Source organism: Polyodon spathula, chromosome 25 (genome assembly GCF_017654505.1).
Source record: "Polyodon spathula isolate WHYD16114869_AA chromosome 25, ASM1765450v1, whole genome shotgun sequence".
Taxonomy (NCBI): domain Eukaryota; kingdom Metazoa; phylum Chordata; class Actinopteri; order Acipenseriformes; family Polyodontidae; genus Polyodon; species Polyodon spathula.
The window spans coordinates 21,578,302-21,601,501 of record NC_054558.1 but is presented as its reverse complement, the minus strand read 5'-3'; the positions used below and the strand labels follow the sequence as shown (position 1 = coordinate 21,601,501).

Here is a 23,200-nt window from a genome sequence, read left to right as displayed (position 1 = left end):
GGGTGGCACTATTTTCCGCCGGTGCGTTAAAAAAAAAAAAAAACACCTGATTTGCTATAGCTTTCCTTTTACTGTAATTTAATTAAAATAATGCGTTTTAATGTTTCTAGTGTAATTCGTGTTTCTTTTCCGCTGTTTCTGGTAAAGGTGTCAGAAAGGCCGTCGCGTCCCCGGTGTGGTAGTTGGTGCAGCTGGAGGGGGCGCTGTGTGTCCGGGCTCTGAGATCTACGAGCACGGTGCTGTTAGCCGGCATCGTTTTAAGATTTGCACTGGAAACCGGTGTAGTATCGAATCCGGTACCCGGTGGAAATCCCTCTCCCTTGCTCACTGTGCGCAGGTGCAAGACGATCTCTGCTTTTTCTACCCGGGCTCGGCTGGTGTTGTCAAACCGGGTTCACGGCAGCTCCTGTGATCGGGCAGAGGCTGCCAATGATCAGCATCAGGACATCATAAAAGCAGTTCAAACAGCGACCCCGTAAAACGAGGCTCAGATTTAACTGTCAGCTGCCTAACCTTCTAAAAAACGCAGATTGAAAGTTAACACATTAAACACACCGGTGCAATTGTGTTAAATAGCTGCGCTTTCACCAGATCAAATTGTGTGTTTTTTTTTTTAATTGTGCGCCCCTGGTATAACGCACATCAGTTAACACAGCTGGATATACTGTGCGCTGCTAGCTGTGGAGTCCGCTGTCCTACAGTGTGTGTATCGCACTGTCCACCCCTGTGATCCAGCAACACACACACACACACGGCACAGCCTACAGTGTGACTATTGTAGGAAGAAACCAAGGAAACCATTTACCACGGCTGCCACAGACACCATAACCAGCTGCGAGAAACGGTTTCCCCTTGGGTTTTCCAGTACAAGACTCCAGTGTTAGGCAATGCAGTGGTCAAGTGCATGCTGGAAATGCATCTACAGAAAACATGTTTTTGACAAAATGTTTTACCCTGACATACAAGCGGAAGTGGTTACAACAGTGTAATCGGTGTGATGGTAAATTGACAGCGTGTTTGCGTTTATCTAGGTAAGCGCAGATGCTACAATGCGCATGGTTTGCATTGCAGCCTTGTCTGTTTAATGCGATGACTTTCAGCCGGCGTGCCTTTCAGCGTGCTCTTTCTGTGTTACAGTGTGCATGGTTCAAGTTAAGGGAGTTGGTTGAGTGGGACACTACACGACGTAGTCCCAGTTGCAAGGCGAGCTGCATTCATTAGTGCTAGGAGGTTGCGCAAATGTCACAGGGGCTCAGTTAGAGTTCTGCAAACAAATGCAGACAAGTGTTTGTGCTAAATCAATTTGAATGCACCACAGGGGGTGGAAAAGGGTAAGGACGAGAATCGACTTTGCCAGCCCACTCTGCAGAATTAATGTTAGGTAAATTGAAAAGTAGTTTTTAAATAACGGGTTTTATTGGATTAACTGTTTCAAGTAAAAAACAAAACAAAAAAAAAACTTGGCTCCTGATTGAGCTGCATGCAGTGTATAAAACCTTTTTATTTTTTTGTCCCATACTGTTCTGTCCGAATCGAAACTTCTCCTGCTGCAACGCTGGGATGCTCTTGTTTTTTGTACATGCTGCGGGAACAGCCCTGATGGGTGTGTTTAGTACCTGGCTACTCGGATTTGTGAAAAAGCAGCGAGGGGTTTAGAAGTTGTGCATTTAAACTCCAACCCAAAAAGCAAAGCTGAAATAGAGAGAATGTGCCTGTAGTATGTAGAGGTGATCTTAACGATGGACTGTTGAAGTTTCATCCTCTTTTTATACATTTGCTTCATCTTCGCATTACAATTGCAGTTCTGGGAGTGCGGGCCGGGGCTACCCAAACAGAAGCATGTGAGGGGGCTGCAGGACCTGCTTCGGGTTGTGCTTGTTTTTGAAGTTTGTAAATCAACCGAAATTGAAAAAGCAAATTAGTTTTACAAAGACCCCAAAAAGTCATCAGGCAGATGGTGTCTTCTATTCCAGTCTTGGGTACCCACCATGGTTTATTGTTATCATCTGTTTGTTTTTAAGTAGACTTATTTTGATTATTAGGAGGCTGTGTGGTCTGGTAGTTAAAGGAAAGGGCTTGTAACCAGGAGGTCCCGGGTTCAAATCCCAGCTCAGCCACTGACGCACTGTGTGACCCTGAGCAAGTCACTGAACCTCCTTGTGCTCCGTCTTTCAGGTGAGACGTTGTAAGTGACTCTGCAGCTGATGCATAGTTCACACACCCTAGTCTCTAAGTTGCCTTGGATAAAGGTGTCTCCTAAATAAACAGATAATTAAGTCACAAACTGCGTAATAGTCCAAAAAATTCAACGTATTCAGGCTTGTTTTGAGCTGCAACAAAAGCAATTAGCCTTTACTAGGACAGCAGCGTATTGGTTTTTGCCACTGACTGAGTGGACATTACTTTGAATTGTATGTGTTTTTATAGTATTCCTCCAAAGAGAGGGGGGTTTTGTAGAGGAGGGATTTTTGGAATATTTGATTTTATTCCGAGTAAATGTAGTGGATATTCAGCAGTTTTCAGAGGAAAAAAACAGTGAAAGGTGGTAACTTAGAAATACATGAGCGATGAGTAGAGATGCAGTAGCTGCAGCACAGTTTTGAATCGAATTTTTTGAGAATTTGTGATGCTTAAGAGTAAGTAACAGGGTTCCAGAAAAGGGACCTGTCCCCAGGTGTTCCTGCAGCTGTTTAATTAACATTGGTAACATCCTGACAACTTTTAAAGTCTGTTTCAAAGCTCGTTTCAAAATGTCCGCTCCAGTGCACTGATCGGATTAATTGCCCACATTGTCAAACAGGTAACACAGCAATAACGATCCATGATGTGGTAGGGAACAGAAAAGCTAGAGCACTTGTTTTTATTTATTTATTTATTTTGAATCGCTCTTCAAACCCCAGTGCACTAGAGCGGACATTTTGAAAAGAGCTTTGAAACAGACTTTAAAGTTGTCAGTGTAAAAAGTTGTCAGGATGTTAATGATTTAAAAAAACAAAAAAAAAAAAAATGACGGGTATGTTGTTTTATCCAGTTGTAGCAACCCCCGGGGGGGCGTGTAACGCTAGATTTTTCAGAACCCCGCCACTTCTTCTTTTAAGTTTGTGTAGCGTGTAGATGCCTGTGAGTCGGATCAAACTACCCCAGTATCACAAGCCAGTTGGAGTGGTTCCTCAAACCACGAAGCTGTGTGTATATATTATTCAACCTGTGGCACATCACAGGGCAGCGGAGACTGATGAATTTAGGAATAACTTGTAGGTAGTATTGCAGCATTGGGTGGGAAATAATAAAATGAAGTTTCTCTTTCAAATCTACAACACCATCAATGAACAGGCAACCAGGCATGTGCTGAAGCCTCCTGACTGAACCACGGGTCTGCATTCACCACATGTTTTGGATGCAAAAAGGAAACTAAACTACGTTGTGAATGACAAAACTGTAACCATGTTAAATACCTAGGATATGACAAACTTTCCAGCACAACCGTGTTCGTCTGTTAGCACCTGAATTCATATTTACAGTCGCCTAAGAGAAAAAAGGTTGCCGAGGGGAGCAAAATGGATGTTCGTTGGATCCCAACCCTCCTCCTGTGCCTCCTGTCACAGGCGGGCGATTGCATACTATACTACTGTTTGAGTGCATCGTTATGTAACGGTCAAACCTGTTTATTGACATTCTTCATAGAAAGGTTTATTTTACACATGCTTTAAACCATGCAGAAGCTAATGCAAGTGGCACTTCTGTACCAGTAAAAGCCACCCAGGCGTTACTTTGAGGCGAGAGCGCACTGTAAATTGGGATGATTGCCACGCCCCCACAGCCTCCTTCCTTGCCCTGCAGTTTACTGGCCAGTTTCCTGGCTGGGCACTCCTGTACTGTGTCCTCTGACAAGCCCTGGAATATTTTTGGCTGTTGAACTGGAAAGTCTCTCTTGTCCTGTCATCTCCTCTGCAGTTTCCTGTATCCTGTCAGGTTAATGTCCGTACTGGGACTGTGCAGTTCTGCAGTTAAACCTGGTTCTAGATTGTGGGATTATATATAAATAAATAAATAAATAAATGCAATACTACTTAAAAAAAAATAAAGTTATTGTAGCAGGTATTGTATTACTTGAGTTTTCAAACACAGTAAATGTTTCAATCAAAAAGTTTATAACTCAAGGAGATTTGTCAATAAAAGTTTAACTCAATGAGATATGCTTGGGTGTGGGTTTACCCACTTATCTGATGTTGTGAGAATGCCTAACCCTGAGTGTCTGGGCTTGTCTCATGTAACACCCTGGCACTCCAAGGTCTTCTGAAAGAATTGCTCAAATACCTTTCAGGGTTTGAAGTAAGACTCCCCATCGCATAGCTGACAGAGCCAGCCAGGCTTTACATTGAGCTGAGACACTGCTGCTTCCAAACCCTCGACTGTCTGGATCAATAGTCGGGTGGAATTGCATTGCTGTCTGCAGCCACGGAGTTCCTGAGATTTCTTTAACTGTTACTTGACTGTTGAGTTTAGGTGTAGCTAAGCTGTGCCTGGGATCATCTCCAGTAAGTATTGTTCAGAAAGGCTGGGAACGGCAAGACAGGTGTTGCCTGTTTGTACCCCTCGCCAGACTGGGTGTGTCTCCAGACGTGCAATTTGTCTGACTTATTGATGTTAGATCTACTAAAAACAAATGCACTGCTAACAACATCCAGCGACTGGAAACCACCCCCACTGCAGCAGACAATGGACAATAGCATATGCATGCGTGCCTGCTAATAAACTGAGAGGGCGGCCTGTCTTTGTGCTTGGGTAGCCCGGTCAGCTGTGGTTTTAATAAGTGTTTAAAACCAGCCGCCTGTGTAACCTATACAGTAGACCTATTTATTTTAAAGCTGTGCTGCTTTCCTGTGTACACTGTACATTCAAACCACAATCCAGTAGTCCCCGACTCCAGTAGTAACCCGACTCCAGTAGTCCTATGCAAACTTGCTCTGGGTGCCTTTCTTAATGTAAATACTACAGTACATGGTTAACCTTATTTGGCTCTTGTGGCTTGTTCAAGGGATGGTGATTTCCTTTGCTGCTTTACTGGGCGTCACTCACTAGATTTAAGGCTTTCTCTTGATTAGAAGACAGTGCTATTTGGGCATCGGGGTGTGGGTTAAGGGGAGCCTGACCCTTCTATTCTGACTGGCCTGGCTTTTATAATGAGCTGATTACGAAGCTGCTTGCCCTGCTCAGGTGTCTAGGACCAGCTTGCAGATTTGGAACGACATCTGTTACAAACAAGTTAATCCCAGCTAACAGCACGGGGCACCAGGAGTGATTCGCCGTTACCAGAGACCTCTGCTGTTGCCACTACGCTTCCTACACTGCTGGTGGAGTCTGTGAGCTTCTTGCAGTGGAACAGTAGCCAGTGTGCACGCCAGGGGCTACGGGCACTATTTAGGAGATAGGCCATTCAGCAGTTCCTGGCAGGCAGCCCTTTGTACAGCTACAATGGCTCAGTGTGACTTTCAAGGGTGCAGATGGGCTGGGGAAGGGGGTGGCTGCTTTTCCCAGCTCATACCCATAGAATCCTTCTCCTGTATCGGAAGGCTGTCTGGGGGCGGGGGGGGTGTAACAAGTCCACTCATTGCTTCTTGTCTTGACAGATGGGCACTAGTATGTTAGAACTGCAGCTGGAAACAAAACTTTTTATGGGAACTCTTTTTTGATAGCAGTCAAAACCACAACCTTTTATCATCCCTGGCTTTGAGCCACATGGAAATGTCTAGTAAGATTGCCTGTACAGGTGACCTTTTTAAATTGCTATCGTATGATGGACTGTGACCTAACAGATTACTTGTAACAAAAGGGTAATTTTAATGTTAGGGTGATTTTAGGTCAGTTTGTTTTGTGAACTTCCTGGTTTCCTTCTCAGAATGTCTCGTGGTTCAGTGACCTTTCAACACTTTTGGCCCCTTGTGTGCTACATAAGCAGATGGCTGTTGAAAAAGTAATGTGTACAGTGCGAATAGGCATTTCAGCCCTTTTAAATTAGACAGCAGGCCCTACACACTGGCGCTGACAGCTCTGTAGACTGGAAAGATCTCAAATTGTTGATTTTTGGGGGATCTCTGAAAAGTTAGCAAACGGTCCTTAGTTTCTTCATGCAGCCTTTTTGAGAGTTTTGCAAAACATTCCTGTATCGCAGAACTGCAGTCATGCCCCTTGGCAGCTCTGCCTGGCTTCACTAAGAATGGTCCTTCTGCTCTTTTTAAAGTAGGACCTCGAGGGTGGCGTTTTTGTTTCATTTAACGTGAGCGTTTAAACACCCGACCAATTCTAATATTGAATAAAGCAACAGCACTTTTTTTTTTTTACTCTAATGTTATTGACAGATTGCTATTTGCACAGATTGCAAACTGACTGCACAGCATCAGTAACAGATTGAAAGGCTTGGTAACCTAATTATTCTTGCGTTCGGACTCTGTGTAGCTTCTCCCTCCCTCCAGCGGGGTTTGGGGTACTATCTGGCACGTGGTCTAATCATGAGGCTGAGGCTGCGTTTCTGGAAGAGGTAAAATAATGATGTGGCGTGAAATGTATTGTTTTTAGAAATCTTATAATTGACTCGTACGTCAGGCTGACAGGCTATTCTTGTGCCTTTTCTATAAAAAATAAAATAGTTTGCAGCTCATGCCGTTTTACAGGGCAGGCCATGATCACATAAAGCTCAAGCAACCCGTGTTCCCAGGCCATGATCACATCACACTGAACACTGAGCTCATGGGTGCAAACTCTGTTCTCTCCCCTTGAAACGTTCCTGTACGGGATTGATTTTTATTTATTCATTTTGTACACTAATTCACTTTAGAGTGGGGTTCAAACAGAAGTAATCTAACGCAGAAAATCCAGCTCAAGAACAATACATCTTGTAGTGCTCACAGGCATGATGCCTTCGTTGCAGGTTAAGTGACATGCGTGGTAGAGATACCTCGGTGAACTTCTGCTGAATTGTGTGTAAGCTCTCGTTCTTGACTCTTCCGGATGGATATTCCTCCAAACTCGACCGCTGTCCTGCATTCCCAGTGCCCAGAGCAGCCACAGGGCTTTTCATCTGCTTGTTAATTATTCCAGATGAGGGCAGGTTTTTTTTTTTTTTTTATTGCCATCAGATCACTTCTGATAATGGAGATGTGGAGAGCGTGCTCTGTCCAGGGAGGTTGAATACAGGCTTTCATGTTAATAAAGGGACTGGCTCGCAGCGTATGGGTTTATAACAGAGTGCAGCTGGAACCCCCCCCCCCCCCCCCCCCCCCCCCCCCCCCCCTCTCTGGAGACTTTCAGTCACCCCCCCCAGCTCAGCCCATACACTTCAAACTGAAGAGCAGCAGCTGACCTGGTCTTGTTTAACGTTGCATCTGCAAGATTGACCTCGGGGTTGACCGTCCTGTTTTTATTATTTATTTCATCAGCCCTTGCATGCTTCTCAGGCCAATTTCATGTGTTTCAAGCCATTTTGATTTATGATTTAATATCTTCTCCTGGAAAATGAATTCTGAGTTTTATAGGCTATATGGGCATGCAGCAGGTTTCGCCTTTCCTCAGCAGAGTGGAGTGGAGTTGTCTGGCTGTGCAGAGTAATGTGATTTAAAGGGGGGGTTAATGAAAAGTATATCAGCATTATCAGCTAGAGGATTTTCAGTGGAACAAATGCAGTTTCCAGATAGCAAGGTCTGCTTTGCTTTGATGCTGTGTGTTGCTACACACTGCTGCACTGCTAATCGCTGGGCTGCTTTGGTCCCTGTGGTTTTCTGCACTTTGCACCTTTGAGCAGAGAGTAAACGGCCCTTTGCATTACAGTGATGCTGTCATGTTTTCAGCTTAAACATCTGATGTACGATAAACACAAGAGAGGGCAGAGTCTAAGGGTGTACTGTCAGCCGAATCCTGCATACTGTACCGACAGGCTGTGATTAGGCATTTGTTCGGTTGTTGAGTTTGGCTTACTGACAGTGTTTGTTTGTCCTCCCTTTTTAAACAAGCATTTAATTAACCCCATGTTCTATTTATTTTTTTTAAGCCGAATGTAAATGAAGTCATTTAACAGGTTACCATAGGCTGGTGCAGTAACTCTTGCTTTGTTTAGAACCACCTGTTCTGTTTCTGTTTGAGTTGTTTCCAAATGAAAGTCCTGCAGCTTCTCTTGCTGCACGCACAAGTGTAGAGTGTGTTTTTAGGTACCCGTTCCGTCAGGTTTATAGCAGAGCAATGCAGGTTTATTAAACTGTTCATCTGCAGTAGCAGTCTATATGTCTATTGTTTTCTGTGAATTGAGAAGGGGCTAATACTGCGCAGAACGAGTAGAGAAAAAACAGTTGTTAAAACACGTGCTACCTCCTGACAGCAAACCTGTACCTGTATAGCGTCCCACATGTGGTGTGCAAGGTGGATTTCCGAGGTCCCACCATCCCACAGCTGTGCAGGCAGGCAGGCGGCCTTTGCTGTATAAAGGCTGGTCTGTGCAAGGCCATTTTACAGCCAGCACTTGCTAGTGGGAGGAGTTGCTGTGCAAAGAGAAGGGGAAATATGCGACCTGTCGGACTGAGCAAACGGCAGAGCTGGGATCCATGCTTGCAGACAGCATTGCCGGGGGCACCGAGGGCACCGAGGGCAGGCTGTGCTTCCAGAGGACAAACCTCAGCAAACTGCTGCTTCAGCCATGGAGCAAAAACAAAAGATTTAGGTAGTCTGTTATTTTAGGCAAGAGCTGTTTTGGGCAACATTTCGAAATGTATTTTTCACTCACGCATAAATTGGTTTCGGAACACATTGCCATGATCCAAATATTCCATTACTTTTGAACTTTGTGGTAACCTTGCATTTCTTATGTACTTCTGGTTTTTCTTCTTCTATCTTTGTATTTAACACAGTTGTTTTTGTGTTTATTCACACAAGGGATTCCTGAGTGTTTTAATACTTGTCTTCACCCACCAAATTGAAAACAATTTGGGCTTGGCAATGAAATGTTTCAGTTTGTGGAGCAAGATATTTGAGGAGGATTCAGTGCAAATGAGATCCTGGCAGGGGAGCATTAAACTGGGCAGCTGAAGTCATTTCTGAAGTTCCATGGCAGTTAACCCTTCGTGGTCTATTTATTCAGCGCTTGTCAGGCGCGTCGGGGCCAGTTTATATTACCAGCGTAAAACCGGTTTAAAAGGCACTGAATCGCATTACGTTATTTTCTAAAAGCCGATGGGCTTCCAGAAATCCAAAAGGGTTTCAGTTGCTGGTTTCGGGTTTCTCGTTTTACCCGAGAGGGATGTGTACGTTCAACAGTAAAAGCTGTCACTTTAGAAAGATGTTTGAAGCGGTGATTAATCAGGAGTCTGTGCTGCACTTTCACATTCTAGGCTGGGTCATTACCAGGGTCTCCTGCTCTGTAATAATAAAATGTCCCAAAATAGATTTTGTGAATGCAGGGCATTTATTTAATCCTGTCTGGATCTGCACAGCTGCAGGGTTAGAGAGCTCGTTGTGAAAGACTAAACCTTGTGGAGTTTTCTCCTAGGAGTTTCACTGCAGTGACTAATCCTGTAAACCCAGGTTCCTCGAAGGACACTGAGACTGCTGCTCTCTGTTTGCACGGAGCTCCCTGGAAAAGGCAGAAACTACAGTCAAATACAACTCGCAATGCAAATCAACAGCGTGAACGCATCGGCTTCTTGTGCTGACCGTCGTTGTCGTCGTTCACAATCTTGTAGCGTTTGATAAAGTAGACTTAAGTATTTATTGTCTTTTTTTTAATATACAGCATTCATTTACAATAGCTTACAGTCAACCTCTGCACTATAAATGATTCAACTTTAAAAAAAAAAAAAAAAAAAAAAAAAAAAAAGTTGATTTTAAGCTGCTGTAATCGAATACCGTATTCAAACAACAAAACAAAACCCAAACATTTTAAATACAAAAGTTAAATAAACAAGTTTAACAAAGCATCAATCCTCATTTTCCAATTTCAGATTCACTACTCTCTGTAAAGTCATATGAGGCTGTTGACTTAATTTAATTGTGTCTACAAATTACATTAGACTTGTTTGCCTACTGCGTGAAAGGAGTGCTTCTTAAGAAATCTTCATGCACTCCCGCTGTGCACCCTGAAGCAGGGGCAGGGAGTGACGAGGCTGTGGTTTTGCAACCCAGTCCCCTTTCCCTCTCAAGGGAAGTGCTCAATATGTCCAAAATAGAGAAGCATGGTGCCATTTTATTTTCCTATCTCTAACATTGCAAGAGGGAGATTGTGCAATGCAGGCTTGTTCGCTCTGGTTAAATAGTTTACAGACGTTCCCCCTGAAGATGATTTAGTAATTTTGGCGTGCCCAGCCTTCATGTCCCTATTTATTTTGTTTAAAAGCACAATGATTCAGCAGCTGCCATGTCCTGAAGTATGCATGTCTTCACCTTGACTGGTGCCAGAATGCAAAGCCGCGTGTCCTTGAATTCCTGGTTACTTCACGTTTATTTTGAGCCAGTCTTTGCCCTCATTCCTGGCTTAAAGCTGCTCTGAGACCAAGAGGAATTCTAGTGTCTCTTGCTAAGTGGAGATAAGAGTTGCTGGGGTGTATAATTCTGAAATGTATTTAAAACTCTGAGGCAGACTTGGGTATGGGAATTGGCCTTGCCGGTGGCTGATGCAAGGAATCCTGGGAGCATCGGGGCAGGGTTCGAAATAGAATTAGCTGGGATTCCTTCAGCTGCTAGAGCCCTGAGAAAACATGGCTTGTCCTGAAATAATAAAAAAAAGGTCAAGCAGGCTCTTCTGCTGAAACAACTTTTTCTTCAGCACTGCGGACCTGTGCACAACTACTTCAATGAACTAACATGTATAGCTACAGTGTTCCCGGTGAATTTATTTTTTGGTGTAATATTTATTTAGCAATCCTGTGGTACTCTCTTTGTAAAGTAAGCAAGTGCTGAAAGCATTAGGATCATTTTGAATAGACCCCATAGACATTCAGGGGATAACAAATGGGCATTTGCACAGGCTTTCTTCACTGTTTCATGATTCCTGTTTAGTTTACAGGCATGCCTGTAACATGTTGTAACTTCTATGGTGACTCCATGTATTCACTTGTATATCCCTTTTCTCTGCAGGGCGTATTCCCTGGTAGACTCCAGCCAGGTCTCCACCTTCCTCATCTCCATTCTCCTCATAGTCTACGGCAGCTTTAGGTAAGACTCTCTCCTCTCAGCACTCTCGTCAACACTGCTGCTTGAGACTGATGCAGCGGGACGGGAGCCTGCTCTGGTGGTGTTTTACAGAAGATCTTCAGACATTTCTGTTTGTTCCGTCTTTTTGGTCTCTTCTTGTTTCCCCCTGAGTGTGTGTCATTCTTTCCTCTGAGCTAGTTTGCTGCACAGTACTTGTCTTACTCCAGCAAGTAAGACAATTGTACATCAGCACCATGAAACCGGGCTGTTCTCTTCCCAATAAACCAGAGAAACTAACCTTAAAGGTCAAAGTACGCCTTTTGTAGAAATTATGATGCAGTTTGTGCAGAAATAAATAACGCTGTTTGTAACTATCTACTTGCTCGTCTTCAGGCGCTGCTGTTTGAAACCCATTGGCATGTTCCTGGCCCCTCCAGTTATCTGAATTCCCCGTTGAGGCTGGTTTGTGTTGGCCTGGTGACGTCAACAATAAGCAGAACTGATTTTAAAATGATTCAGTAGCAGATAGAAGCAAGCTTGAAAGGGGCTGAAGCATGCTTCAAAGAAGCTTTAATTCCCAAACACGGGTGGTGGGGAGGTGTCAGAAACCAAAGGCAGACGTTTTAAAGAAAGAAGCAAAAACAGGATTAAAAACACGTCTGCTTCTAATTCCAGAGTGCTGTTTTTATCCAAGACTAGCACTCGAGGGACATCGCATGGTAGAATTAGTTTTAAGTAGCATTTTTTAAATAGTCGCTTGCAAAAAGCTGTAATCTGTTTTAACCAGTCCGCCTCAAAACTTCTCATTTCAGAAACTTGGACAGAGCTGGTGTACTGCGGGAATGTTTTATAATTGCTGCTTTTCTACCAAAGCAGCTGAAAAAACACTGAACAAACTTTGATCGGCTCCCATCAAACGAGGCACCCCCAGTGTCTGTGGTTCCCTGTGAATACAGATTCTCAGTGTGTGTTGCTGGCTCACGGTCTCCTTCTGGGTTGGTTCAGTCTGAATTCTAGGCACAACCACACTGAATGGTCTTGCTGGGTTTATCCCTTTTTATGAAATGTTTTCTCTATAGAAAATGTTGTAACTGCTTTAACTCTCTGGGAGGGGGCGCACAATCAGCTTGCCTCAAAGGCAAGTATAACCCCAGTAGTGTTGAAGGGGGGTTATTTTTATAGCTTGCTTTATAAAGCTTGTATAATTTTGCTGGTGCCAGTTTGAATAGTTACTGAAATGAACCCCCCCACAGTGCTGATACAGCGCTTGTCTTTTGCGTTTGGGACCCTGCAAAAAGCAACAATGCAGGGGCTGGCTGTAGACCAGTATACCTTAAAGGATAGCCTGGAGGTATGAGTTTACCTGTTTGTTTATTCATGCTTTTCATTGTGTGGTAACCCAGCATGCAGTATGATGTGGAAGGTAGTTTTGTAGTTGGTGTGGCATGTGGTTATTTTTGCAGCCTCCCACTACACAAAGTAAATGAGCACACTAGCCCCCTTCTGTTGTATCTAGTAAGCCACATTGTTGGTATCTGTTACTGTTTATTTTTGTTATAGTAATCCATCACATATCCTACTGCGATGGGAGCAGAGTCAGGGCGGACATGTAGAAAGTCTGATGAATGAATCCTGTTTTAAATCACATTATACACAGCAGTAACAATTACTACATTCACTCGGTTATTATTTGAGGTTCAGCTTGTATTAGGGAGCTCCCTAAATCCCGTGTTAGAAAGCTATTAATGCTTGTGACGGAGAAGCTGTTTGGGTGCAGGGATTGAAATAAGGCTCCCATTGCGTAGCAGTTTGATCCATTCCTGGTTTTACTAAGCGTTTAGTAAGACACACCTAGCACTTATTGCCATACACTGTGGCTGATCAGGCTCATTTTAAAACCTGGAATGAGTGACAGTGCTGTGCAATAGGAGTCGTATTTCCTTTCACTGCTGAGTGAGGCAGGAGATCCAGACAGAGGGTGAAGTTGAACAGGATTTATTTACAGATCAACGCACTGATCAGCTCACCAGCAATGGCAGCGCACAGAGCACATACAACACAGTGTACGAAAAAACTTTGGTAGCACCTACAATCTCTGAAGTAATCTTCTCTGTTCAATAATAAACGGAGAATGCCTTTAGTCATGTTTACTAGCCTTTGAACATTCCACTCCTGACTCCCTTTGTTGCATAGTCACTTCAGCTGTTCCAGTCTTACTGCGAAGACCGTTGAGCTTAAAAAAAAAAAAAATCCTAGTTAAACGAGGGGTGAGGAAAGCAGTCTCTGGGAATCCACTTTCCTAATTGCAGCGTGCTCTTGGCTTTGTTTATCTTTTATATTACAAAGTAAGTTTACCGCATCAATGATCTGGTGTATTGATGTGGGAAACTTAATTTCTAATCACTAATATATTCTATTATTTTGTTTAATAAATAAGATGGGTCCCCCCCCTCTTTTTTTTTTTGTAATCATATAGTAAATCAAAACAAAGTGGTAGAGATGGCTGAAGGCTAAACTGAAGCTCAGTTTCTGGAAGATCAGAGCCTTGTGCTTGTGCAGGACCATTTCCTGAACATCGCTGTTTAGGGTTTTGTGGAAACTGGTTGATGAGGCATTGTGCAGCCTGCTGCAAGTGTTTGATTTCAACACAGAAGCACTGTCCCTCCTCTTGGTTTTCTGGTCCCGCACCACGCTGACCTTTCCTGAACTTACAGCAGTGTGTGTGTGTGCGTGGACAACTATCAGAATTGTGTTGGGAACCTGTGTGCCCAATGCTGTCTCGCCTTTTTCTTTGTGTTGATTTTGTCCCAGGCTTTTCGCCAATGAAATATTTCAAATGCAATGAACTGGTGTTGCACCTGTCATGAGGATTGCCTGCCTGTGGAAGGCATTTGTGTGGGACTGTGCAGATTAGGAGCTAAGTCCTGTTTCTGTTCCCTTTACCTCTCCGCAGGTCATTAAACATGGACTTGGAGAACCAGGACAAGGACAAGGATGGGAATGCCATGTCGCAGGGAACGTTTAATACCAACGCCAGCAACAACAGTGAGTGTTGTGAAGTAGAGTCCAGCCCTTGAGACCTGTTACCACTAATCGATACACACCCCTGTTCTGAAGACGTGAAACCGTTCCAAAGAGGTGGTCATTTAAACAAATGAACACAATAAAATAATCAGAGACCCTCATACAGGGTGGGGGGCAGTTCCTGTTTTTCAATTCCACTTCCTTTTTAAAATCATTTCCAGCAGATCATTGATCAAAATTGCAATCGGCAGCATTCTGTTAAAATGAGCCTCTCACAGTGGCAGCATATCACTTGTATTGAAGTCAATGTCAAATGAAAGCAGCTGAACAATCACAAGTTGTGTCTCCTAACACAGCCATTCCAGTTCTTTCGAAGGAATTGACAAATTATGTTAAAAAGGAATTGGGAGTGGAACCAGCCCTGCCTGCATCTAGGGTGCCTCTTTTTGGAAGAGTGGCAGGGTCTGCTCCCTCACTCCACTGTGCTCTGCAGGACACCCAGAAGAGCTCTCCTCCTCTACCTGCCTGGAGGAGCAGGAAAGAGCTCTTCACTTATTCAGTGTGACTTTGTCAGCTGCAGTGCCGGTGGCTACAAAGCGACTTCACCAAGCACAGCCCCGTGGTCCCCCCTCTGTTCTGAGCATCCCTTTAGCGAGGGCTGTGCCGCTAGTCTCAAATGGGACCCGTAAAATGGCACTAAAATGAAGAGATGCGCTTTTATTTATTTATTTTCAATTGTCTTTTAAAATGGTTTTTGATTCTCATCCCCAGCGGTGTGTTGTGTTCCAGGTATTCAGACTATCGACTCGACCCAGGCGCTGTTCCTGCCCATCGGAGCCTCGGTCTCCCTGCTCGTCATGTTCTTCTTCTTTGATTCCGTTCAGGTGGTCTTCACGATCTGCACGGCAGGTACGCGCACGGCTTTTATTCTGGCATTGTTCCTCTAGTAGTTTGAAATGGAGGTAGAGTTAACAAATAAATCAATGTTTTTGCATTAATGTACAGGGTGATTAGAAAGCACATTTACCACATCAATGATATGGTGCATTTCTAATCGCCCTGTACTTTTTCAATGCACTATTTTGAACAAAGGATATGCCTTTTATTTCAACAATTGGTTTGGCAAGTCCTTGATTCTGGTGATAATGGCACACGGCATTCCTGATTGGATCTGTCTGGTTAATAGCATCGTCTTGAGGAGCAATACGACGTCTTCACTGAGGCTGCTTTTATAGATTTATTTCCTCTTGTCTAGATGCACTGAACAATGCATTTCTAAGATGACACAATAAATCAGTGGGAAGTCTCCCCTGAGCAGGAGATCTCTCTGCTCTTTCAGAGCTGCTGGCTTCTCTCTGAGGGGATTGACTGTTGTGTTTGCTTGTGAGATTCTCAATTCCCACCCTCTATCGCGCCACACAAGTGGAAATAAGGAGAGGGAGAGAGTTTTGGTGGAAAACTGTTTTTGAATCTGGAGGGAGGGATGATAAAAGGCTTTTCTGTTATTTTTACAAAGTACTGATCCTCAAAGAAATGCCACAACGGCCCAAAGCAGACAGACTGTGGGCAAATCTGCTGTCATTGAAGTACAAGCTTGTATGACGTCCCATAAATCCAACAGTGCAACCTTGAGCCTTCAGTCCCTCGCTTAGCTTCATTCTGTTGTGCTGCAGTTGTTTGTTTTAAATGTGTGTTGACCGGGTACTCTGCTAACTGGCTTTCTCTCCTCCTGCAGTTCTCGCAACGATAGCCTTTGCCTTCCTGCTCCTACCGATGTGCCAGTATCTAACAAGACCCTGCTCCCCTCAGAACAAGTAAGAGATCTCGCTTGTCCTGGCTGAGCTGCACGTCAGGGTCAATTCCTGATCCCACTTGCTTTTTAAAACCATTTCCCGTTTTTAAATTACAAAATGGGCTGCTCACCAGTGGCAACTAATTACACAAATTGAAGTCATTGTTAGTCAATTAAATTGGCTTTGAATGAAAGCAGTTGAACAAGCACAGGAGTTGTCTAAAATTCTAAATTCTGATTCCTTCAAACACCCAAACTAGACCCAGGGCTGGCTGTAGATCAGTGGAGACTCACGCCTTGTTTCCACGTCCCTGCTCTAAAAACAGTTTTGGTTTTCAACTGAGCTGGATTTAAATATCTGTAAAATAGAAAATTGTGTGTTTTTGTGTTTTTTTTTTTGGAAATGCGACAGCGCAGCTGGACTTTATGCAAGTCTTAAAAGGTGACATTTCAGATAAGCTTATTTAAAGTGGCATGCCAATTAAACGTTTGTTTTTTATTTTTTAAAAAGCATGCTGCCACGCGGGGATAAAAAGGAGCTCAAGTTGCTCTGGTAAGGGCTGTGTGGTGGAGATGTGGAGTCAGGAAGCTCTGCAGCAGTAGTAACAGTGCTTGTGTGCTTGTGTTTGCAGAATCTCCTTCGGCTGCTGTGGCAGGTTCACTGCCGCAGAGCTGCTCTCCTTCTCCCTGTCTGTGATGCTGGTCCTCATCTGGGTGTTGACCGGGCACTGGCTGCTGATGGACGGTAAGGCCCTGCACAGCTCCCCTGGGACTGCATCTCCACCGCCTGGGCTGGCAGGTAGAGGGGGTGTTGGTCAACAACACCTACCCCTGCACATCCCCTTCCTGACCTGAGCCAGAAATAACAAGCCTGCTAACCTTAGCTATTCACGGTGGCAATGGCCAGGCCAGCTTTACATGTATACGTGATGAGATATAGAAATCAATATAATGACTGAGTAGTTCAGTGTTATGAAAAGCAGCAAGCCTGCCCTGGTCGAGTGGACCCATTACCAGATAAAGCCTACATCATTATATACATAAGCCTGTCCCTGATGAAGCCTGCGTCATTATATACATGAGCTGAAACCCACATCTGCTTGTGTTTTATGTACATTTCTTGTAATACAATAAGTATGTGGATATTTCCATTACATTTTTTTATTAGTCTTCGTAGAAGCATTTTACTCTGGCCTTTATCGTCTCTCATCTTTACAAGAATGCTTTGAGTGCTTTTTCATCGGATAACCATTTATCCTGAGAGAGAGGAGCATTTAAGTACCTCCTCAGACAAAGATTAAATTCGCCATCCCTCTCTGATTAAAATGCCTGCTCCGCTTTGCGCTCGAGCGGATTTATAGACTGGAGGCACTGCCTCTGACAGCAGGGCTCGTCTCCCTGCTCGGACCCCTTCAACAATAACTCATTCATCAGTGCAGTGCTGCCTCGGTGTTTCATTACATTTAATAGAATTAAACAGATTGTATATGCATTTATATACATCTCATATTTAAATAGCAATATCTGAGATTTGCATTCAGATCTCAATAACTTGCTGAACTTTGTGCTGTCCTACACCAGTGATACCCTGCCTGCCTCCTTAAAAAAAAATCTCTGCAAGGCACAAGAGGATGAAAGAGATGGGTGCTTGAAATGCAGGGCTGTAGTTCCTTGGACAGTTTCATGGCGAGTGATGCCAGAGATGATAGGAGCGTTAGATATCCTCTGTCGAGACCTGATGGGAGAGCATTAATTAGTCCCAGGGAAACGTTACAGTCCAGGCCAGCTCCCCTGTTTGTGTGGCATAGCCGTCTGTTTGTTTGTGGACTCCAGCAGGGTTGACCGAAATTAGAGGTGTAAATATAACATCCCTGTCGCAGCCTGTCTAAATATAGGCAGGTAAGCAGCTCGTTGAAGAATCCCGGCTGATGTTGTCAACGTGACGAACTCATGTTGGGGGTAAGCGTGTTAGCAGATTAGCTTCGAAATCTAAGCCTGTGGTTTGTGAGCAGCTAAGCGTCACACTGACTTACTCGGGTAATCTGCTTTGAGGAGCTCTCTGCTCTTTACTGGGGCCTTTTATGAGGGCCACACCTGTGCAATACAGCAGCCAGTCCCAGAGTGCTGCATGATGATGGGATACAGTGATTGTGTCTCTTATAGTAAAACAGTGTTCAGATGGTGACTGTTAAGATATTGCTTTTAAATTTGATTCTCATTTTACGTAGTGTAAATGTAGGTTAGTGACACCTGATTGGCTAAGCTATTAAAGGCAATGGCTCATGTCTTCTCTCTCTCTCCATGTGTAAATATGCATTACCCTGGTGCACTAAACCCTAGCTGCTCATGAATAATTCTTCTGATATTCCCTGAACAGAGAGTTATGGCTCTGGCTCATGTCTCTTCATATTAAATTAGAAAGACTCCTTGGTGTCCAGATGCCTGTGCTATAGTTGTTAATGGTATGCATAAATAACCAAGTTCTCTTTAGAGTTGAAGAAACTTTATATTAAACACAATGACGAGTTTCTGTACAGAAACTAGTCCTGATGGCCTTGCCCAAAGCACAGGCCTTTTTAAAATAAATCATTGCTAGAACTGCCAAATGGGCTTCAGTTCTTTCATCGGATGGATACCAGTGTTTTGTCCAATCCCTTTATATGTAATCTAGACTAGCTGGGTGGCTGGATCACATGATCTATAGTGCGCTTCCTTTTGTGTTAATGGCATCGAACATGGCATGCACCCATGTGTAGTGCGACCCTCAAAGTGCTTTGATTGGGAGCGGTGGTGCAGAGATCTCGGGACCGCACTGGGTATTTCTAGAGCAGGAGTGCGGGGGGAGGGAATACAGAACCGTGTTGAGGATCGAGTTCATTTAAATGACAGTAAGACTGTGTAAACTCAGATTTAGAGACCGCCTTCGTGGCTTTGCAATAGTAGCTGCTGTTTTTAACTTTTCTGTAGTTTTTATATTTACAGATTGATCCAAAAAAATCAGGTAAAACAAATGTTACAAAAAAAAAAAAAAAAAAAAAAAAACACTGTAGTTTTTGTTAACGGTGGTGAAAATCCCAATGCATTGTTTCAGCAGTTAGGTGAGCTGCTCCGATGCGTTAATCTTTCTGTGTGCTTCTCCCCAGCTCTGGCCATGGGCCTATGTGTCGCCATGATCGCCTTCGTCCGGCTGCCAAGCCTAAAGGTCTCCTGCTTGTTGCTGTCTGGCCTGCTGATCTACGATGTGTTCTGGGTGAGTTCCTGCCCTGCCCCTTGATTTGGGCTGGTTGATTCGTCGCCTCTCTCTCTAAGCGCTGGTTCACACGCCTGTCGCAGGTGAATGCGATACGTCGGGCGCAGACAGCAATAAAACTTGTGCAACTTCACAAGCTGCTGTACGAAGCTGCTCCAGTCCTTTCTGTTTTCTTCTGAATAATAATACACACCAATGCTGTTTCTGTTATTTGGGCATTTCTATATTCTTTGAGGGTCCTCCAAGCTTATGACCTTGCAGCAAATGTTGTCATTTTTCACTATCGTCCGACCCAGTGCGATTTTCAGGTCGTAGACACACGAGAAAAGGCTGTACGACTTTGCAAAAAAGACGCAAGAGTGTGGCTGATGTAATTCCGACGTGTCGCACAGGGTCAGACTCTCTCGGCTCCGACCAGAAATGATATCGGAGTCTGAAGAGTGAACCAGCCTGAACTCCCAACTGTTTCCTCCCTACAGGTCTTCTTCTCAGCCTACATCTTCAGCAGCAACGTGATGGTGAAAGTGGCCACGCAGCCTGCAGACAACCCCCTGGACGTGCTGTCCCGAAAACTGCACCTGGGGCCCAACGTGGGCCGGGACGTCCCGCGGCTATCGCTGCCTGGCAAGCTAGTCTTCCCGAGGTAGGTGGGGTGGGTTTTCTTTAACTGTTTTCAGCAACTCCTAGAAAGAGTTTTGCATTTCATTTCCCTGTTTGAAACTGGATATTGGAAAACGAAATGGTCTGTTGTGTTTAGTGCATGTGTGGTGTTTTTTTTGTCTGCGTCAGTAGTTTAATAGAGTATTAAATGCAGGTGTTTATTTGACAGTGGTTTTACTTTTTAAAACTAACCTTCATTTGTGCTGGTACTCACTCACTCAATTTTGCTTTCTTTGTTTCTGATGGGAATGCCTCCCCTTCCGCAGCTCCAGTGGAAGCCACTTCTCCATGCTGGGGATCGGAGACATCGTGATGCCGGGGCTGCTGCTCTGCTTCGTGCTGCGTTACGACAACTACAAGAAGCAGGCCAACGGGGAGGTGCCCGGCACCCCCAACACCTCGGGGCGCATGAACAAGGTCTCCTACTTCCACTGCACGCTCATCGGATACTTTGTGGGTAAGCAGGAAGGGCCCTTTCGTACGATTTTATTGTCAAATAAACCCTTTTTAGAAAGCGTACTGCTTTTCATTAGCTGGATGTGACGATACACTACGGTCATGTTACGAAATACGAGAAGAGTCACAAAACCATGTGATGGTTAACATTTCTGGAACCGTTTTGTGAACTACAGGTTTGTCACGTGTCGCTGTGCATTGTATTGCAATAGAGATGTGTGTTCCCCCCCCTGCTTCCCCTCTTCCTTGCATGGAGCACGCTGTGGTTGAAGAGGTGTTCCTGTGGCCTGACTGTCTCCTGTCTCTGTCGGTGCTCTGCAGGTCTGCTGACGGCAACGGTTGCCTCCCGGATTCACCGCGCGGCTCAGCCTGCTCTGCTGTACCTCGTTCCCTTCACTCTGCTGCCCCTGCTCACCATGGCCTACCTGAAGGTGAGCGCACATACACTGAACCAAGCAGGAGCACAACCTCCAGCAACAAGACTAGTGTCTCTCTTGAAAAATAGTGATCATGAAAGTCTAGTCATTTAATTGTCCCTGTATATGTTTAATGACATTTTATGTAAACACATCAGTTTTGTTGGCTGCTCCTAACCTGTGTGTGTCTCTAACCTCTGACTCTCCACCGAAGTGGAAAGAAGTAGAGCAAGCTGTGAAAAATGCAAGGGCATCATCATCTCCAGGGCCTAATGGAGTTCCAAACAGTGTGTACAAGAGTGCTTCAGGAGTTCTACGAATTGAAAGTGGCATGGGAAAATTGTACCATGAGCATGGCGCCAAGCAAGTGGAGTGTTTATACCAAAAGAAAGATTCTACAAGCATTAGCCAGTTTCCCCCTATTTCCTGTAGAATGTGGAAGGCAAGATTTCTTTCAGCATGATTGCTCGGAGGTTGTCAGTTTACCTAATTAAAGAACTGCTTCATTGACACTACAGTACAAAAAGCGAACACATCAACGTAATCTGGCAACAAATTCCATCTGCTAAAAAGAAGAGGAAGGAGCTCCATGTGACATCCCTGGATTTGGCTAATGCATATGGTTCAGTGCCACATGAACTACTTTGGGCAGCATTTGACTTTTTCAGTGTACCGATGACAATAACAAATTTTAGTGAAAGCCTACTTTGGAGATTTGCAATTTTAATTTTTCAACTTCAGAATTCAGCACTGTGGCAATGTCTAGAAATTGTTATAATGGCACCTGCAACATTAAGGCACATTTTGACAGGATGTAAGGTGGGTCTTAGCCAAGGACGGTTTACTTGGCACCATGACCAGGTGCTGGGATGTTTGGCCTTAGCATTGGAAGACGAGCGTAACCTGACCAATAAGTTGCCATCAGTTCCTTCAAAGCATTACACACAAAAGACAATATTCCTCCGTTCAGGAGAGCACCACCAAGAACAGGTGTTAATCAAGCCTTGCCCAGGACAACTGGAAGCTGCTAGAGACTGGAAGATGCTGGCAGATGTTGGTCAACGGCTTATTTTTCCACCTGAGAGTGCCACCACTAACCTTCGACCAGACATTGTCTTGTGGTCTGGGTCAGCACGCCTTGTTAATCTGGTAGAGTTAACAGTGCCATGGGAGGATGCTGTGGATGAGAGGAAGAAACTGCGGTATGCGCAACTAGCTGCTGAAGTGGAACAGCGAGGATGGAGAGTTCAGGTTTACCCAGTGGAGGTGGGTTGTCGAGGATTTGTAGCGCACTCTACAACACGGTTTCTCAGAGACATCTGGTTCAGTGGCCAAGAGCTGCGTCGTATGGTGAAGAACTTATCTGAAGAAGCAGAAAGGAGCAGCAACTGACTGTGGTTGAGACAACGGTTCTGGATGGGGATCTCAAGCACAACAGAAAGAAAGCAACGCTGATGTGCAGGTAAGTAAGCTGGGCTGAGTTGAGTGGGGGTGATGCTGGGACGCCAGAATCGCTGTCGAGCCCTCTTGAGGTGTCGTGGGCTAGTTGATGAAACACAGAGGACGAAGGTGCCCACTTGAAGACCACAGAGATGTACCCTACTTAGCTCAATCTAGACGGTTGACATGTTGATGCGCTGGGGAGACCGCACTGTGGTTGATCCCCGGAGCCAGCATCGCAGCCGTTGTGTGTGCTGATGCGCAGGGGAGGCAAAATAAGCTGATCCCTGGAGCTAGCTTTACACTTCATTCATCAACACCAGGCAGATATTCACATCATCAGATGGAAAGAAATGCAAATGGATGGAGACGCAGATGGATCACATTAGTTTACTGTAAAGCTTTGTCTTAGTTGGTGCTTATCTTGACGAAGGCCGAATTCAAATTCGCGTGAAGTTTTAACATCTACTGTAATGGAAGTCTCTCGACAGTGTGTTGTGTTCTCTGCTCTAGCCTGTGTTGTGTTTGCTGCTGTAGCCTGTGTGTCTCTGTTGTAACCTGTGTGTGTGTTCTCTGCTCTCTGCTCTCTGCTCTAGCCTGTGTTGTGTTCGCTGCTGTAGCCTGTGTGTCTCTGTTGTAACCTGTGTGTGTGTTCTCTGCTCTCTGCTCTCTGCTCTAGCCTGTGTTGTGTTCGCTGCTGTAGCCTGTGTGTCTCTGTTGTAGCCTGTGTGTGTGTTCTCTGCTCTAACCTGTGTGTATTCTGTGCTCTCTGCTCTAGCCTGTGTGTGTGTGTGTCTCTGCTCTAACCTGTGTGTTCTCTCGACAGGGGGACCTGCGGCGCATGTGGTCGGAGCCCTTCCACTCCAAGGCCAGCAGCTCTCGTTTCCTGGAGGTATGATGGGGCCCCGCGGCCCGCGAGCCAGCCAGCGTGTGCATGGACTGGTGCAGAGAAGCAGCTGGGTGCCCAAGGGTTTGTGTCTTGTGGTTTTG

General features: G+C 44.7%; 1 protein-coding gene across 3 annotated transcripts in view; it reads left to right on the top strand.

Annotated features, from left to right (window-relative positions):
* Nucleotides 1–23,200, top strand: part of sppl3 (signal peptide peptidase 3) — a 27,551-nt gene extending 4,351 nt beyond the window's left edge. For 2 of the 3 annotated variants that reach the window (XM_041228589.1, XM_041228591.1), the window contains 10 exons: nt 11,116–11,193; nt 14,126–14,217; nt 14,968–15,105; nt 15,932–16,010; nt 16,621–16,733; nt 19,132–19,238; nt 19,718–19,881; nt 20,165–20,355; nt 20,676–20,785; nt 23,037–23,200. In XM_041228589.1, coding sequence (XP_041084523.1) covers nt 11,116–11,193; nt 14,126–14,217; nt 14,968–15,105; nt 15,932–16,010; nt 16,621–16,733; nt 19,132–19,238; nt 19,718–19,881; nt 20,165–20,355; nt 20,676–20,785; nt 23,037–23,108 — 1,144 coding nt within the window. In that variant the 3' untranslated portion in view covers nt 23,109–23,200. The remainder of the gene's footprint in view (nt 1–11,115; nt 11,194–14,125; nt 14,218–14,967; nt 15,106–15,931; nt 16,011–16,620; nt 16,734–19,131; nt 19,239–19,717; nt 19,882–20,164; nt 20,356–20,675; nt 20,786–23,036) is intronic. The other variant, XM_041228590.1, reaches the window with a different exon arrangement.